At 44.3% G+C, this 16,808-nt stretch overlaps 1 protein-coding gene across 2 annotated transcripts in view; it reads left to right on the top strand.

Moving 5' to 3' along the window:
* The window catches only part of LOC148685042 (uncharacterized), a 63,439-nt gene extending 48,000 nt beyond the window's left edge, over window positions 1–15,439 (top strand). Inside the window, exons 5-8 of one of the 2 annotated variants that reach the window (XM_088673996.1) lie at window positions 5,664–6,217; window positions 9,864–10,131; window positions 13,506–13,688; window positions 15,058–15,281. In XM_088673996.1, the coding sequence (XP_088530122.1) occupies window positions 6,029–6,217; window positions 9,864–10,131; window positions 13,506–13,663 (615 nt within the window). In that variant the 5' untranslated portion in view covers window positions 5,664–6,028 and the 3' untranslated portion in view covers window positions 13,664–13,688; window positions 15,058–15,281. Of the gene's footprint in view, window positions 1–5,663; window positions 6,218–9,863; window positions 10,132–13,505 lie in introns of both variants that reach the window. The other variant, XM_088673997.1, reaches the window with a different exon arrangement.
* The last annotated feature ends 1,369 nt before the right edge of the window (window positions 15,440–16,808 follow it).

Raw genomic sequence — 16,808 nt, 5'->3', positions numbered from 1 at the left:
AGGTAATGGGGTAGAAATACTCCATTATTTCCAGCAAGCAGAGTCCCAAAGGGGTAACTTTACGCAGAGTGCTGGGGAGGAATTTTTTTTAAAAAAAATTAATTATCTCTTTCCGCGGGAAATAGAGGCAGTTTGTCCCTGGCTTGATGCCACCTGATTTCAGTGGACTTGGCTGAATGGGATTTCAGTCCTGTCCTATGTAGCTTTCTGAGAAATCCCTCCCACCGGCGCCTCTCCCATACCCGGCAATCGCGTCCTTTAAGGAGGACTCCGGAGCTGCTGCTGTTTCACGGCACATGGATCCGGAGGAGGGGCGGGGGAGGAGGTGTGATGGGCTGACTTTCACGTGATTTTCCTTCCTCCGCCTCGCAGGGCTCTCTCCGCACCCTCCGGTGTCCTTCCCCAGCCTAAGGCTTCCAGGCAGGGGAAAAGTGGGAGGGGGCGAGAGAGAAAGAGAGAGGCTGCCTACGTATTTGGAAGTGCATCCCGTTGGCACCGGCTTCCTTCCGAGGAAGCCTGTGCCGGGATCGGGCTGTCCTACGCTCAGCGGCTGGAGAGAGGCAGTCCCGTGGAACTCGCTGCCTCTTGCTTCTGAGCCCGCACATTAGGCTGGAGGCTGTCGGAGATCGGGGGCAGGGGGCTCAAAACCTCGCTTCCTTAACATACCTGCTGCCGAAAGGATCTCTTTCTTTAGCAAACTTGCCGGGATGGGGGTGTGGGCACTTTGGGCAGAGCTGTGCCTGTGCCGGGCCTTCTGCCTTGCCGCTTTACGATCGTCTCGGAGCGCGATAGTCTCCTTCAAGGCGGGGAGGGGGTCCGGTGTGTGTGTGTTTGTTTTTGAATCAGTGACATTGTTTTTAAAAAGGAAAACTCGCTTGCAATAGACCTTTCCGAGAGATCTTAAAAATCTGCTTGTTTGCAATTCCGCCCCGCTCCCTTTACGTTCAAAAATCGTCATGTTTTGGCCAGCTCCCGCCAAGAACTTGTTAACACTTTGTCTGCGCGATCCCTACTAGGTTTTCCTTCACTCCTGTGTTTTTTTTTTCTCCCTCTGGTTCAGATCGGTGTGCTTAGTTTCAAATGCTAGGGACGGCGGGAAGAGAAGCGTCAGGTTCAACCCAGTCATCACGGTACCTAAAAGGTGACTTCACCTGAACAGCCACCTAGCTTAACCCTTTCTATCCCAGGGTCAGAAGCTGCCTTAAATCTCAGAATACTCTGCAAGCAGCTGAAGACGGGGATGATAACAAAGCAAAAAACAAAACCCACGATAAGCTCCAGAGGCAACTCCAAACAAACTTGGGTGCAAGTCCTGTTTTGTAGCTTTCCCCATTTCCCTGCTTTAAAATCATGAATTTTTGACTCCGGTGAACTTTAGATTGCTTTTATAGGTTAATTGGCTCTGATTATTTCCCTGTGGTGTTTTACTCAAATGCTGAATTTTTAATGCTGGGGTTTGTTTACTGGTTTTATTGTGTAGTGCTGTAATTTATTGTTGTACTTTAGTGTTTGGTTTATGAACAGCCCACAGAACACTGTGGTTGGGTGGCATTTGAACAATATTAATAAAGAAAGAAAGGCAGTGGCACTTACTTCAGAGGAAATGTTCATAGAATTGTACTCACAGTCCAAGAGATGCTTAATTTATGCATAAGCTACATCAGCATCAAAGGAGCTTTCAGGCAAAGGTGCCTAGGATTTGGATGCCTGAGGCTTCTTCATTTCATAGCTGATGTTTTGGAAAGCTTAAGTGGCACATTATTGTTAAGAAACTGCTCTGCAACCATGAGAAATGAAAATGTTTTCATTTTAGCTTGGAAAAGATCCTACTAATCAGGATCTGCAACGAATGCCCATTTCTGAAACAGACTCTACCTTCAGCTTGGATGGAGCTATTAAAAACACAGCACAGTCCTATTCATCTTTACTTGCAAACAAGTTCCACTGGGTTCAGTGGGGTTTACTCTCCTAGAAGTGTGCATAGGTGCGCAAAGAAGTGCCCATGGCTCTGTGGTAGAGCAGCTGGCATTGTAAGCAGAAGGGCCCAGATTCAATCCTGAAACCCAAAATGGGTTTCAACCTTCTTGTGGGGCAGTGGACATGATTTTCACCGCTTGACAGCTTCAAGAAAAATGCAGAGACCAGAACCAACCCCTGTATATGGTGTTTATAGACCTGACTAAGGCCTTCAACAATGTAAACCGTAATGCCCTGTGGACTGTCCTTCTGAGAATTGGCTGCCCAGATAAATTTGTGAACATCCTTTGACTCCTCCACGATAACATGACAGCAACTATCGCAGATAACAATGGCTCTCAAAAGCAAACCATTTACAGTGGGATACATTTATAAATCACAGTTCCATACAAAAAATAACAAGGTGGTATACAAAACAACAACCCCAGTATTATGATAAAAGCATCAGGACACATCATTTGGTTGGCAGAAAATCTCAGGTTTGAAAGACTAGTTTGGATTTGAAGGCATCTACTCCCAAACACATAAGTACGGTATTTCTTTGGGAATGTTCTGTTCTGTGGGATACATTTGCTTGAATGCCCAAGGGTCCCAAGCCTGTAGAACTGGAGGAAAGGGTAAAGGAGGAGTCAAAAGTTCAACTTTGCAAACCTTTCAGAATGGCATGGTTAGCCTGGGCCCATGGGTATAACAAGGGGGGGCTGCAGCTGCTCCTACCTCCCAAATCAAGCAAGTAAATAAAAATAAATACCTGTGACACAATTGGTCACTTTGTTAACTCGGTTCTGCCCCTGCCCCTTAAATCCTGGTTATGCCCATGCTTGGGCCTAGCACTGATTGCAAGTACAGCATTCTGACTGCTGTCTCAGCAGGCAACTCTCAGAGCTATGCTTCCAAGGAAGAGAGCTGTTCTTTCTCAGCAGCTGCCTTGGAGGCTTGGTGGATGGGAAACAGAACAGGAGTAAAGTGACCTGGACTTTTTCAGGATGTCTACCTGGGAGAAGGCCTGGATAGGCTCTTTCTCAGTCAATTGCCCAATTGTTCAAGCAATTAGTTCACTTTCTTGCTCCATCTGCAAGTTCTGTTACACCAACTTTATAAATTTGTTGTTTTTTCCAGCCCCCAGCTTCGTCATTAAGATTCAAACATCTAGTTTGCTATGTAGAAATGGTTACTGTTCCTTCAGTTTCTAACTCTACAATGCTGCCATCAATGAAATGGTATCTGTTGGGCTTGTTAGACCTCTGGAGTGCACTATCCATTTATTCACCACCCACTGCTTCCCTTTCGTAAGCACTTATGTAACAGAGATAGAGACTTCCTCTCTCATATACATATGTGATGTTATGTTAAAGGGTTGACTGTGACCAAAGCAGGTCATTCCAAGTCTTCTGAGGACAAGACGTAGGCCTGTACCTTTGGCAGATGATATTTCAGACCATTAATTGTGCTCTTAATTATTTGGAAGCTATGTGGTCAGTTGAAAGTACTGTTCTCTTGCATGCTACTGTGGCAATCTATAGGAGGCCAAAGGTAACACTGCCAAGTAATTGATGTCCAGTTAAGGTGAAATACTATCTTTCAATCATCATATAGGTACAGACCTGCTAATTAGTACTATCATGTTTCAGACATGTAGGTTTGGGGGCTTCTTCTGCAGTGGCTCTTAAGAAGGGCATATATGAGTTCTGCCCTTAGGCCTATTCCATCATGCCCCTTCTGTACCCACATATCTCCTACCTGTGGCTTTTGCACATCATCACCCCAACAATATCTAGCAGAAGAAAGGCATTCATTGAAACAGTGTTGACCCAATACCAGGACTACAGAGCACCATGAGGCAATTGGCTCTGGTGCAACTCCACACCTGATATTATTGTGCTATTGTTTTGACATATCAAAGGATCTTCCACACAAAAGTTGAAAAATGGGGCATGGGGCATGAATGGGACAATGTGCTAATATGGCATGCAGTCATGTACAAGGCTATCGTGTTCTGAAATATCAGGCAGTGTTGGCTTTCGAAAGTCCTAGAAATCTCAGCTTTCCACTCAGCAGATCCCCTGTGTTCCCTTTGCTATAATGCAAAAGTAGCTCAGGGAAAGTAAAATTTAAATAAATATCAAGAAATTGTGGCCTGCTGCCATGCAACTAATTTTTTTTAAAGCACCATAAAAATCTACATGATTAATAATCTATTCCTCTTTTTTTGCCAATCTCCTAAAGAAAATATTCTTTTTAATGAAATGGAGCATAAACTCAGTCTTTTGCAGATGGTCTCCAATTGCATGTCTGAGTAAGCCTGAGTGGGCAGCTGTGCATCCTTATGTAGAGAACACCACCACCTTCACCTGTTTATTTGTAACAAAAGGAATATAACCGTCCTTAAAATGTATTCTAAATCATATCAATAAGTATTTTAAAAATCAGTAGAACATTGTCTAAGACAATACTGTAGAGTACTAATAAGCTACCCTGATTTAGCAGCTTAAAGCTAAACAGATAACGCTGAGCACAGAAATAAAAAAGGTAGCATACAAAACCATATATATTCCTTGATAATATACAAATACACCATTTTTAGTAAACAAAGTGAAAAAACTGTGTGCTTCTGCCATCTCTCAGCCTAACCTACCTTACAGGGTTGTGAGGATAAAATGCAGAGGGGAAGATGTGTGTGCTCCACCTCGAGCTCCTTGGAGGAAGGGCAGGATATAAACATACAGTAATAACAAATGAATAATTCTGTACAAGCAGAAGAGAATATATGTGCAGCGAATGTTGTTGTTGTTTTTTACTTTGTTTCTGTTGCAGCAAACTTAAGATAATTTCTATGCTACTTAAGATGGAAAGTAAAAGTTATTTATGCAATTATTATTTTAAACAAACTCATACAAGCGAAATAGAAAAAACCATGTCCAATACTACTAACAAATTGTAAACTTTAGTGCCCCTTATTTTCCCATCTTAACAGTAAGTATAACCCTCCTGTGACTTCCTACCAAACCCTAGAGTATATTCCAATCATTCCTATGAGCATGTTACTTAAAGGTTTACTTAAATCTGGTATTAAATTATTTGTGTTTTCGAGAAATTTGTTTGGACAATCTGTTGTAAAAAGATGTAAAAGGGAACAATTTTTGTATTTCCAATATGTATTTTGCTTTTGGTAAGAAATAATAAAGATCTTTGCAAAAAAATATTATTATTATTTATTTATTTATTTATTTTCCAAGTATGTGAAGACTATAGTGTTCCCAATGTGACTTACATTAATAGCAACATATAGAAAGCATTAAAGCATACCATTAAAATTGCAATAAGACTGTTGGTTTAAATAAACCAGACACAGTAGAATTCAATAATCATCAACAAAAAAATGGCACCAGGCAAAAACATTCCTCTTTACCCAGGTCTTTAGCCATTAAATAATCTATGGCTTGTTAAAACTGTGGGTGGGGGCTGTTATTTTATTATGCTGTCTATTATTGTGCTTTTTATTTTGTATTTATTATTGTGCTCCTTAATGGAGAATCAGCTTTACCTCTTGCGGTTCAAAGTTTTAAGTTTGTCTGGTTTACCAACAGATAAAGTTCAATAGTGAAAGATCCTGCCAGTTTTCAGATTAGTTAGCCAGCGGCCCAGAAAGACTCCTGAATGCTTAAATTCTTTTTTTTTCTCAACAGAATTTGGCATCCTGTCCAAGTTGACACCTCATACTGTTGCAGCAGCTGTCAGAGCAATAGGACTCTTGACAACCAGGAAGGAAGCGCTGTGCCTAGCCAAAAACAGGGAAGGAAGTAAATCTCTGTGAGATCAGAGGATGCAGTTGTAGATTGCAGCCTGAGGGATTCCTAAGCAGAACTGCCTGTCATTGTTGTGAACCTTTTGACTTCACTGAACAAAGGAAGTTAACCTTGCTCCCAGTCATCTAGTTCAGCTGGGTCTATAGAGGGTTCCCCCAGCTCTTTCTGGAAAAACCAGCAGTGACTGAACCTGCTTCACACATAGATGATTGTGCTTGACACCTGAACCTGAGCTTCAGGTTCAAATGTGGGCCATTCTTCACTTTGAAATGTGGTGGGGCCTCCGCAGAGTGGGTTTCTCCACCTACTTGCACTTGGCTGGCTCTTCTCTTCAGGAAACCTGTAATTGGGTGCTGCACTTGGCTGATCTCTTGATTATACCTTCGTTACCTGATGCTGACACAAGGACACTGAAAAGCACGCACGTTCTCGAGGTGGGTACTCCAGATTACCTCACATGGATTATTGTTACCTGCCAAAACAGTTTCAGTAGCCTGCCTTACACCTGGCGACAAAAGAGTGTGAAAATGACAGATAACATTTCTTCCTACCCTTTGGGTGTATAGTAATTTCACTAACCAGGAATATTTATAAGCCCGGGGGTGGTCCAAAGTAGAGGTGGCAAAACCTTTTCAGCCTGAGGGCTGCACAACCTCCCGAGGGCAACATGACAGTGTTGGGCAGGGCCAGAAGCAAACGTGAGTGGAGAAATGAATGTAAACTTTACCTGCGCACAGCAGGCTAGTATCAACACTCACTCACACAGCCCTCTCTGTCTTCCATTCAAGCAAGTGTTGCCATCGGAGTTCAAGCACACATTCCATCCAGGCAAAACATAGTGGGGTGTACATAAGGAGCCCTTTCTCACCACGAATGCCTCCCTCTTTCTCTTAGAATAGCAATGGCACCCACCAGGGGCGGACAAAGGAGTTGTGACACCCGGGGCGGGGTATCGCTATGTATGATGCATGTGCCGTATGTAGCAACACCGCACATGCGCTGTACACAGCAGTTTGCCGGCGGCGTATGGACGGTGCCAGGATCATCTGCTCGCAGCTGCAGCCGTGAACGGAGGATCCTCTACATGCGGCTGTAGCAGCAACGGAGGGATCCCACTGTACAGTGCTTGAGTGGCAAACCGCTATGTACAACACGTGCAGCATTGTTATGTACAGCGCATGGGTACGACAGCACACGTGCGCTGTTCATAGTGGTTTGCCGCCAGCTCCAGGATCCTCTGCCTGCAGCTGCAGCCATAAACGGAGGATCCTCCACATGTGGCTGCGGCGGTGCGATGGCTGCTCGAGCTGGCGGTGCGAGCTCCCACGGCATGCCTTTTTGTCACCCCCCCGCCAGACACGGCACCCAGGGCGCACTGCCCCCCCCGGTTGTGATGCCACTGACACCTACCTGAGAGGTTCTGGAACTGAGTTCCGGTGAGTCTCCCCTGAAAAAAAGCCCTAATGCTGACCCAAAGGACATTGTGGCAGCTTTGCTCCTGCTCTGGTCCTGCTGCTGCTGTCAGTAAAACCATGGCTTGACTTAGCTAAACCTGGGCTCAAGGTTTGTCTTCTCCCTTTGCTTCACCTGAAGCAAAGGTTTGTTCTTGAGTTTACAACTTGTGGTTTGTCTGGAGGAGACAAGCTAAGCCAAACCATGGCTTAGCCAGGGCCGTCTCTAGGCTTGGGTCCGGTGGCGCAGGGCGCCAGGCCACCAGAGGTGCAGCGGAGGCCGCCCCATGCGCGCCTCTCAGCTGTTCAGGCCGCTCTCCGGAGGCGCGCGGGCCTGGGGCCGCCTCTGTCGCGTGCAGGGGCGTCACAACAGGGGGCGGCCGGGCTGGATGGCGCAGGGCACCGCGTCGGAAAATGGGGGGGGGCGCCGGAGGGATCTGTCGCACCAGGGCGCCAGGCATGCTTAAGACGGCCCTGGGCTTAGCAGCAGGAGAATTGGGGGAGGAGCACAGGAACCTCCACCATCTCCACCAGGAGCCCTCATGCTTATGTAATTACACTAAGTCATGGTTTGGCTTTGTGTTACGTTCAAGGCAGCTTATAGGAAAAAGCATAATACTCTTCATAATGTGGGAAGTCGATTGCCATTTCACTTGCCTTTCTGCATCTGGAAACATCCTAAATCTCTGCCTATATTAAAGGTTGAACTAAGCAGCACAAGAAGGGACACCCAAAAATGGTCTGTCTTATTTTTAAGGACAATGACTTGGAGACAACATTCTGAAAAAGGAACAAAGTGCAACATTCAGAGATCCGGGCATCATTTGCAAGGTGCCACTCTTGTTTGGCTCTTTGATTCAGCTTTAGGCTGGCCTAAGCTAGCTAAACCACGGAAAAGAGTAAATATGTCTGTGGGAAAATAATAACAGGGCTCATCTTTGTTCCATTTTAAGACATGTTCGGTTTTTGTTTTCTCTTTTCCTAATCCCTTACATTAAGGATGGAGTGGGGGTGATGTTTGGCCAACCAATCCAGCATACTTACCTGGCAGGGGAGATACCATGATCACAGCACACCTTTTAAACTTGGTAGCCAATGGTGCCTGTTAAATGTTGTCTGGAAGCGAATGGTTTCTTCAGTTTCATTCAACAGATCGATAATTATTTCTTTGCACTGGCCATGTATCAGACTTAGGCATAACTATTAAGCCATTGAATGAAACAAGTTGGGAAAGTCGCATTGATGCTTTGATACCACTGAGATATCTCGGAAGTATATATGATGCTTTAATAGAGATGCTTGATGACACAAGCCTAAAGGGTTTATCGGGAAATACTTCCTGAATTGAAGCTAAAGCCCTTGCTGATGCAGATTATAAATTCAAGTTTGTGGTATCCCTCATTGCATGGTACGACACCCTCCTTGAAGTCAATCTTACAAGCAAGCTTCTATAAACCAAGAAAGCTGATTTAAATTAAGCTACATGCCAATTGCAGGTAACCAAGAATTGCTTTGTGGGCTGCAGGTGTGATGATAGATGCTACTGAGCAAGTTTTGGTAGATGCTACTGTTCAAACCTCCAGTCAATCATGAAGCTTACTAGGTGACCTTTGCCCTGTTACTGTCAGATAGGCCTACCTTGCAGGGTCGCAGTGAGGATAAAATGAAGAGGGGAAGAAGCATGTGTATCTCATTGCTCATAAGATTTTGATAGTCTTATTAAAAATAACAAACAATGTTAACCTTGTATGTTGACTTAGATTGGCAGCCACTGAGCTCTACGGCTGGAAATGGTGATTTGTAAGTTATTAATCAATGAAGAGACTGAGCCCCACAGTAGATTTGCTATCTACTGTTGTACCGCAGGGCCGTATACAGATTTCAGCCCTCTCCTCTAGCCTTCGGGGAGAAACACACACAGAGAATTTCTGAGAACCAGATGTTGTCAGGGCCTGCTTTTGTGCTCCTTGTAATGTTGTTGTGTCTGGGAACAGCAGTGTCGACAGGTTCATGCTGGAAACTGAATTGTTGTCATGCTCCATTATTTGGCTAGAGGCTGTTGTGTCTCTAGACAAACCAGTTTTGCAGGGTTTTTAAGCTGGATGCTGGAGAATCTAAAATTGCCCCCATAAACATGGTTAGCGCTACAGTTTTGGTTGGAGTGACACTAGCAGACACTTATTGGAATAATGCCCATGATCAGTAAAGCAAGAGCAAGGTTTGCAGCACCTTACAAGCACCTTTACTATGGCATAAACCTTCATGGTCTAGTGTCCACTTTGTCTGAATGAGGCAGGAAGTGCAATGCTCAGTTGTCAGTGTATATAGACTGTGGTGTGTGTGCATGGGTGTGGAAGCAGTGCGATCAGGGGGAAATGAAATGTAAAAAGTACAGATGGTGACAATTCAATTAGGACTAGAATGCATGCAAAATAAGCATAGCAACCCTTTCCTAAAGAAGCGAAAGGTGATAGAAACACTCAACTTATTAATGCGGAGTCAATATAACAACTGCGGTGGAATAATGTATGCTTTCTTTGCATACATTCCTTCTATACATTGGGATTGTCACATTTCATTTCCCTCTGACCTTGCTGCATACGGACGGCCCCTTGCTCTGTACTTGCAGCTGAGGATGTCACTCCATGCCTCTGATGAAGCGAGCAACAAATTCGTCGTTTCCCCCTGTTTCCCCTGCAACACAGACAACTCTTCTGAAAACCATGACCAGAGCATAAGAAGACCAGAACTGGATGAAGTGAAAGACCCATCTAGCCCAGTGTCCTGTTTGCACATCGGCCAGCCACATGCTTATGAGAAAGATGCAAGCAGAACCTCAGTGCAACAGAGATCATCAGAAAATGGTATTTGGAGGCTGGCTGCCTCCAGTAGTGGAGGTAGGGCATAGCCATAGTGGCTAGTATCTCCTCACTGTCTTATCCTCCATGAATTTGTCTTTCAAAGCCATCCAACTCCAAGGGGGCGAGGGGTCTTCAGCAGCCCCCCCATAAAATATTTGAAGAAGGAGCTTTGCCATTCAACTGGTGTGCATTTACTGTGTCATGTGATCGATTATGGGGGGGGCTTACCCGCCCCCCAATATTTTATTCAAGTTGGCACCCCTGTATCTGATACATTTTTAAATAAGTATTCACCCAGGTATTATTCATTTTTAAAAGAAAAGAAGGTGGGAAACCATGCAAACTGTCCCTTGGATGTGAAATTGATGAAGCAGGACTTGCTTGCTAAGATAGGCTTGTCAATTACCCCAGGCTAATAGTGCCTGTTATTGGGAAGGGGGGAGGGAATCCAGAGGAGCCAGCTTCCCTCTCCCACAGCAGCAGTTCTCTCCGCTGCATCCCCCATAATGTTGGCATAACTTGCATCCTGCCAATGCCACTACAGTAGTCTGGGCAACAGTCTCTTCCATTCACCCATAACTGTCTGCAATACAAGCCCTGAGTTCCCAGCTACCTGGGCCGCCACCCATTCCCCACCGAATTGCTGTGGCATCACCAGGCTTGTGATCATCTTCATCCCTCCTGCCTACAACCTGCTCTGCCCTTTCATTGTTTATTCAGCATCTTTGCTAACAGCAGCAGCAGCAGCATTCTGTCAATATGTTAGATAAACAAAAGCCCTTCTCAAGACTTTGGTGCTGTGTCAATAAAAGCGGGTGTTGCATTCAGAGGTGCCACAGATTGAAGTTTAGAAGACAAGAGGCTCCCTCCAAAGACGGGGGCGTGTGAGTAAGCGTGCCGGGCTTAACAGCTTTTCCTTCTCCCCAGTGGCGATTGCAACAGGATTGCAACAGCCCAGCCTAGCTGAGCCACTGCACGTAGTGCGGATGTGTCTCCAGTGCTAACTTCGAGAGAAGGCACGAGGCAGGGATTCTCACAATGGGTTCCTGAGCTCTGATAGCAGCCTGCTTTTCACTGGAAGAATTCCTTCCCCTGCTCATTGTACTCTTAAAGGCTTTGTGGAGTTTGCTCAAGTTCGAGAAAGAGGACAACCTACCTGAGTGGTTTATCATAAGCAGCCCTGGCTTGAAAGTGTGCTTGTCACTTCCTTATTTAGTTTGCATTTCCTGCCTCTGCCATGCATGGTAAAATTCAACATAATAATTTTAAAATATTTCTCCCAATATTGGTTCCACAATAATAACACAAGACTGTTGCTGAGTCACAAGAGTGATTCAAAGGCACTTTGTTAACACCTGGAGCCCAATGTATGTCTGCTCAGAAATAAATCCCATGCTGTTCAGTGAGGCTTACTCCCAGTGTGTATAAGGCATCAAATAGGCCACACACTCAGTTGCCTGGGACATCTTTCCCAGCCCCAGTAGCTAAGGGCCATGACAGAGAGCAATCTCCAACAAAGTCTTGTTTACTGGGTGGAACTCGGTTATTGGCATCTCCCCCCACACACATTAGTTATTCAACTTCCCTTTTCTGATAGCTACTTGGTAAATTTTATCTCAGTTACAGAGATTGGAAGCTGCCTTATACTGAATTGCAGGGGCAGCCCTGGACATTTTGCTGCCTGAAGCAAAATGTCCTGCTCAACTTCCTCCGAAAGTCAATAATGATGGAGACAAACACAACTCGCCAGGGAGGGCATGCCACAAATGGGGAACCACCACTGAAAAGGCCCTGTCAAGAATCAATGACAACCAAAAATAGAAGCCACCTATTTTTTGACAACACAGGAAGTGTTACAGGCAGCAGTTGTGGGGAAGTGAAATGGAAGATGCTGGGATGTCAGGGTTTCTAGAAGGATGCTCTGAGTGCAATAAGCTTCCCAACATAATTACTGCAAATTCATTTTAATGTGACTATATATTCATGAGTAAAACTCTAATGTGATGGCATCATAACTGGCATGTCCACATTCACTCATCTTTTTGGATTTATCTCATTTCCTTGCTGCTTACCAGAAGCAGAAGCACAACTCTGACCTACTGTCTTTTTTCATCCTAAGCCACCTTAGGACCATGTTTGGTATGAGTGAAACTGTCCTCTGGGTAGACAGCTTGTGGCAATGGCCCAGTAAATATGTCCCAAGTGGAGTAGTCACATACCACCCCGCCCCCCGCCCTGTGTGGAGCAGTTCCACAGTCATGGAACATATCAGCCAATAGAACCCATGCCACAGGTTAATATCCACATCACAAGGAATACCCTAATGTTAGAAGAAGAAAGGAGGAAGGCATTGGTGAAATGCAACACGAGTTCCATCATGATACTCATTTGCATTAAGTCAATAGGTGAGGGACACGTTCTGGGTCACTACCTCAAAGGGTGTGCACTTAAGATAACACAGTCAGATTCCAAGATATCTACATGGTCTATTGGTTGCATAGCATGAAGATAAGATGCACATTTGTGCTACAAATATGGTAGTGCTTTCCGTTTGAGAAATGGTTTTGTGTATTCACCTTTGACCGCCATTACCAGTGTGTCATGCCTTCAGATCTGTTTGCTTTTGAAAACTTCGTTTATACTGCCCTGACCTATTTTAGATAAATGGGCTCTTGGAAAGGTTTAAAAGAAATAGCAAGGCAAAGTTCCATGCATTTTACCAGAATGTAGAGCATGACCTCTCCCCGCCACTGTAATCCAGAGCAAAACTCTTGAGGCTGCACAAGGTCAGTTAAAACCCAGCAAAAGGAAATGCTTATTAGACCCATGCATGGTTTCATCTGTAGAACTGCCCTGGGATGTATTCTGCCCACCTAACATATATGGTTATAATCCATGACTGCCAAAAATGCAGTCTTCATTTCCAGAGATAGGCTATCTTTGACTGTTGCTTCCTAGAATTCCTCCATCTCATCCTCATTGTTGATAGAAAGCTAACGTTGAGCAAGAACCGGTCTGACTCAACACAGCAGTCCTTGTGTTCTTGAACAGCTTCCTCCCTCCTGTAAGATCATAATGGTAGTTTGAGGATCCACACTGAAGTTCATTCTTACAATCCAGCAATTTAATGAGGTGGTTGTCCTAACGAAATGCATAGTTTGAACTAATGAATACTTAGGAAAATGTACTTCCCAAGGACCAAGCAGTTGTGAACAGTTGCCTCCATTTTCCCACTACATTATTTTATCATCCCAATCTACATACACAGACACATGCACACTCCAAAGCCTAGTTTTCTCTAAAGCTATAATCCCCAAAGTTGGCTCAAAAACTATTCCAAGCAAGTGAGAGGAAGCTGGGGGGCGGGAATGAGGCTGTTTGTGAAATGACAGATTCTCTGTCACTTCCAGGTACGAAACAGCAGCAGACAAATCTGGCAAGACAAAAATCAGTCACCCACAGATTGGATTTCTCCCAAGAGCTGCCTGTTGCTTCCTGCTGGTTGTATGAGGAGGAAACGAATGAATATTGTGTTGGAGATGTTATTGCAGTGCCAAGAGATGCTTAGGAAATCTTGGTACGAAGCAGAAAATGTCAGTATTATTGGCAGACGCCAACAAAACGTTTCTTTGCATGTTCTTCCTTTTCATGGTACCATAGTAGTGGAATGTAACACCTCAAAGGTGCAAGCTTTCCCAGGAGTGAAGTTAGTTAAAAATGTAAGGCAGTCAAGATTATAGTTTTCCATTCTCCTTTCACAACTGGGGGGGGGGGCTGACTGTTTGGACTCAACATGTAGCATCTGTTCCAAATCAGTTAGTAAAGATTCAGTTTCAACTTAACTTTTTGTCTTTTTTTTTTTAAAAAAAAATTAAACCTGATGAGATTTGTAGGTAACAATTTAGTTTTCTTCTTCAAGCAAAGTAAAAATGCTGACCAGAATCGGCAACTGCTGATACAAACTGCTCAAGTGGCATGATCAGGTGACATGATTGCCTCTCTCACTCCTCACAATTATATCCTGAAGAGTAGTGAGGACTCCTTGGGAGGCTATGCAGACACACAAAGCAATATATCCACTGGAATTTTGCACAATGCTTCCAGTGAAAGAGCAATGACGAGGTGGCACTAGAGGTCTCCATTCTGGGAGCACCGCCTGACTCCACCATCACACATGCTAGCATATCTCCACAATCATTGGGACCCCATGTTTCTGAAAACGTCTTCTTTAGTATTATGCTGTAATACACAGGCCTCTGGATTGCTGTCAACCATCACTACACTTTTGGCGGGTGAGGGACTATCTTTTGCAATCTCACCAATTAAATTTTTAAACAACAGATCAGCGCTGCTTGTTGCAATTCAACATTTCACAAATCAAAAGAGATGCAGACAACATTCTGAAGAAAACAATAAATGACACAAACAATATAATAAGCCATTATATGCTCTGCTCAGACCACAATCCAAACAATATCTGATTATTATTTACAGAACTGTGTTAAAAATCTGGGTCACTTCAATGTATAAAATAATTTGCAATATTCAGCATTTATTTATTTATAAATTTATTTAGCATTTATAATTTGTTTCACTTCCATTCTTTATTTCAGGAAGTCAAAAGGAATTTGGTCAAATAACTAACTGATATTAAGAACAGTTTGTCTCTTTGCTGCTTCAGATTCTTAAATCTGCAGCCTCAAAGTTTGTTTTTGTTATCACTGTAATCATTGTAATCTAAAATACTAAAAGGCGTAGTTTCATTTCTTCACTGCGGAATTGGTATGCACACAGAGGGACTAACCTGTTGTACATTTTCTAAACTAGAACCACTTTTGGATTTAGGGAACAATAAATTAACTATACAATAGCCTGGTCCCAGAATCACTGAAGGGCTCTCTCGTTCAATCTAAGTCTGCCCGGTCACACTGATTGTTGCTCCATGTTTTCCTGCCCACACAGGAAACAGCCTTCTCAGAATTTGGAATTCTTTCCCCTGGGAAGCCTCTTTGTCGTCTTCCTGCTGTTTTGATGTAATGGATGTTCGAAAATCATTCTTCCAAATGACACTTGGAAACTGGCTGCTGCTGTATTTGCAGTGTCTGCTGCTGCTGCTCGTTGCTTTAAATAATTTTACTGCTTTTTTTGGTGCTTTTTAGGTTTGTGTTAGCATTTGTTTTGGCTTTGTACCAGGTGGAATAGAAATGCTAATTATTAACTAAAATACAAAACACTGAAAAATATGGGTGATTGCATGGTAATGAACTCTAATCCATAATACCAAGGTAGAGTTGTGGCCTGCTTCTCCAAGGGTTGTTTCCAAATAAATGAAAAATAACCTTGATTAGTAAGTTTTGTTTGGTTTCTTGCAGTTGTGATACTGAAGTTAATCTCTGTTACTGGGTAGCATACCCTCCAACATGCTGGGTCCCAAAACTGGGGTGCATGTCTTCCCATCTGTGCTCCCACGTGAGTCATGTGACCCACACAAGACCACAGAGCCCAAAATACATGCTTTTTAGGGTGGTGCTCTCCAAAACACAAAATTTGGGGCAGTGTGTTAGATTGTGCCCCGTTTTTTTCTGGGGTGAGATCTCGGCACAAAATTGCACAAGATCGTGGTGCCCAAAATAGCCGCCATGCTCTCACGGGAAATAATGGGATGTCCCAGGTTTTCTGGGACATTTGTGGGGTATGGGGTAATAGGCAGGCTGTTTATGTATCAGGCCTGTCTTCCCACAGGCAGAATTGGAGTAGGAAGCTAGAAACAATGGTAGCCCATGGTGCTAAGAGCTGGAGTCAGGATCCATTTGGAACTTGAGGAACAGGTGAGGGAGTAGGGGAAAGGTAGTTTAAGCAGCAGAGCCATCCCGACTTGCTTGCCTACGCCACCAAAAGTATATACCAGGCATCCCCAAACTGCGGCCCTCCAGATGTTTTGGCCTACAACTCCCATGATCCCTAGCTAACAGGACCAGTGGTTGGGGAAGTTGGGAATTGTAGTCCAAAACATCTGGAGGGCTGAAGTTTGGGGATGCCTGGTATATACTGTATTTTTAAAATGTGCAGTACTGCCTTATATTGAGTTGGGATCATCTTTTTCTGCATCCAATTCACTACTGCCTGCACTGATCAGCAGTAGCTCTCCAAGGTTTCAAACAGAAGTCTTTTCCAGCCCTATCTAGAGATGCCAGAGATTGAATCGGGGACCTTTTGCCTACAAAGCTCATGCTGTACCACTACAGAGCTGTGGCCCTTCCCTGACTGGAATTTGATCTATTCTACACAGGCCTATACATGGCTGCCGGCCAATCAGGAGTCAAAAAGGAACTGAGTCATGAGGAGGACCCAGATAAATTTGCGTAGAACTTTGAACGCTTGAAATGAGCCATACGAATGCTAAGTATGATGATCTTCCTACTCACCAGGCTTTCTACAGTAGCTGTCAGTAAGGCCTTCAAGTCTAGAAAATTCCAGATGAAAGTCTCACAGGGGCCCATAGTCGGGACTGAGGCTATCACAGGCCCGAAGACTCACCAACTCCTCGTTGAGAAGTGGAAGTCCCGCTCCAAGAGAGCAGAAGGGGATATCCCACAGTGCACAACACACAGCTACAGTTACCTTGCTGAAGCCCTTTCCACTGACCCTACACCGCCAACAACCTGGCGATTTGACCACAAGGCTCCCATGAGCCGGCTGTGAGTCTTGACCCA

This window comes from Zootoca vivipara, chromosome 7 (genome assembly GCF_965207765.1).
Source record: "Zootoca vivipara chromosome 7, rZooViv2.hap1.1, whole genome shotgun sequence".
Lineage (NCBI taxonomy): Eukaryota > Metazoa > Chordata > Lepidosauria > Squamata > Lacertidae > Zootoca > Zootoca vivipara.
This window is presented reverse-complemented; position numbering and strand designations above follow the sequence as displayed.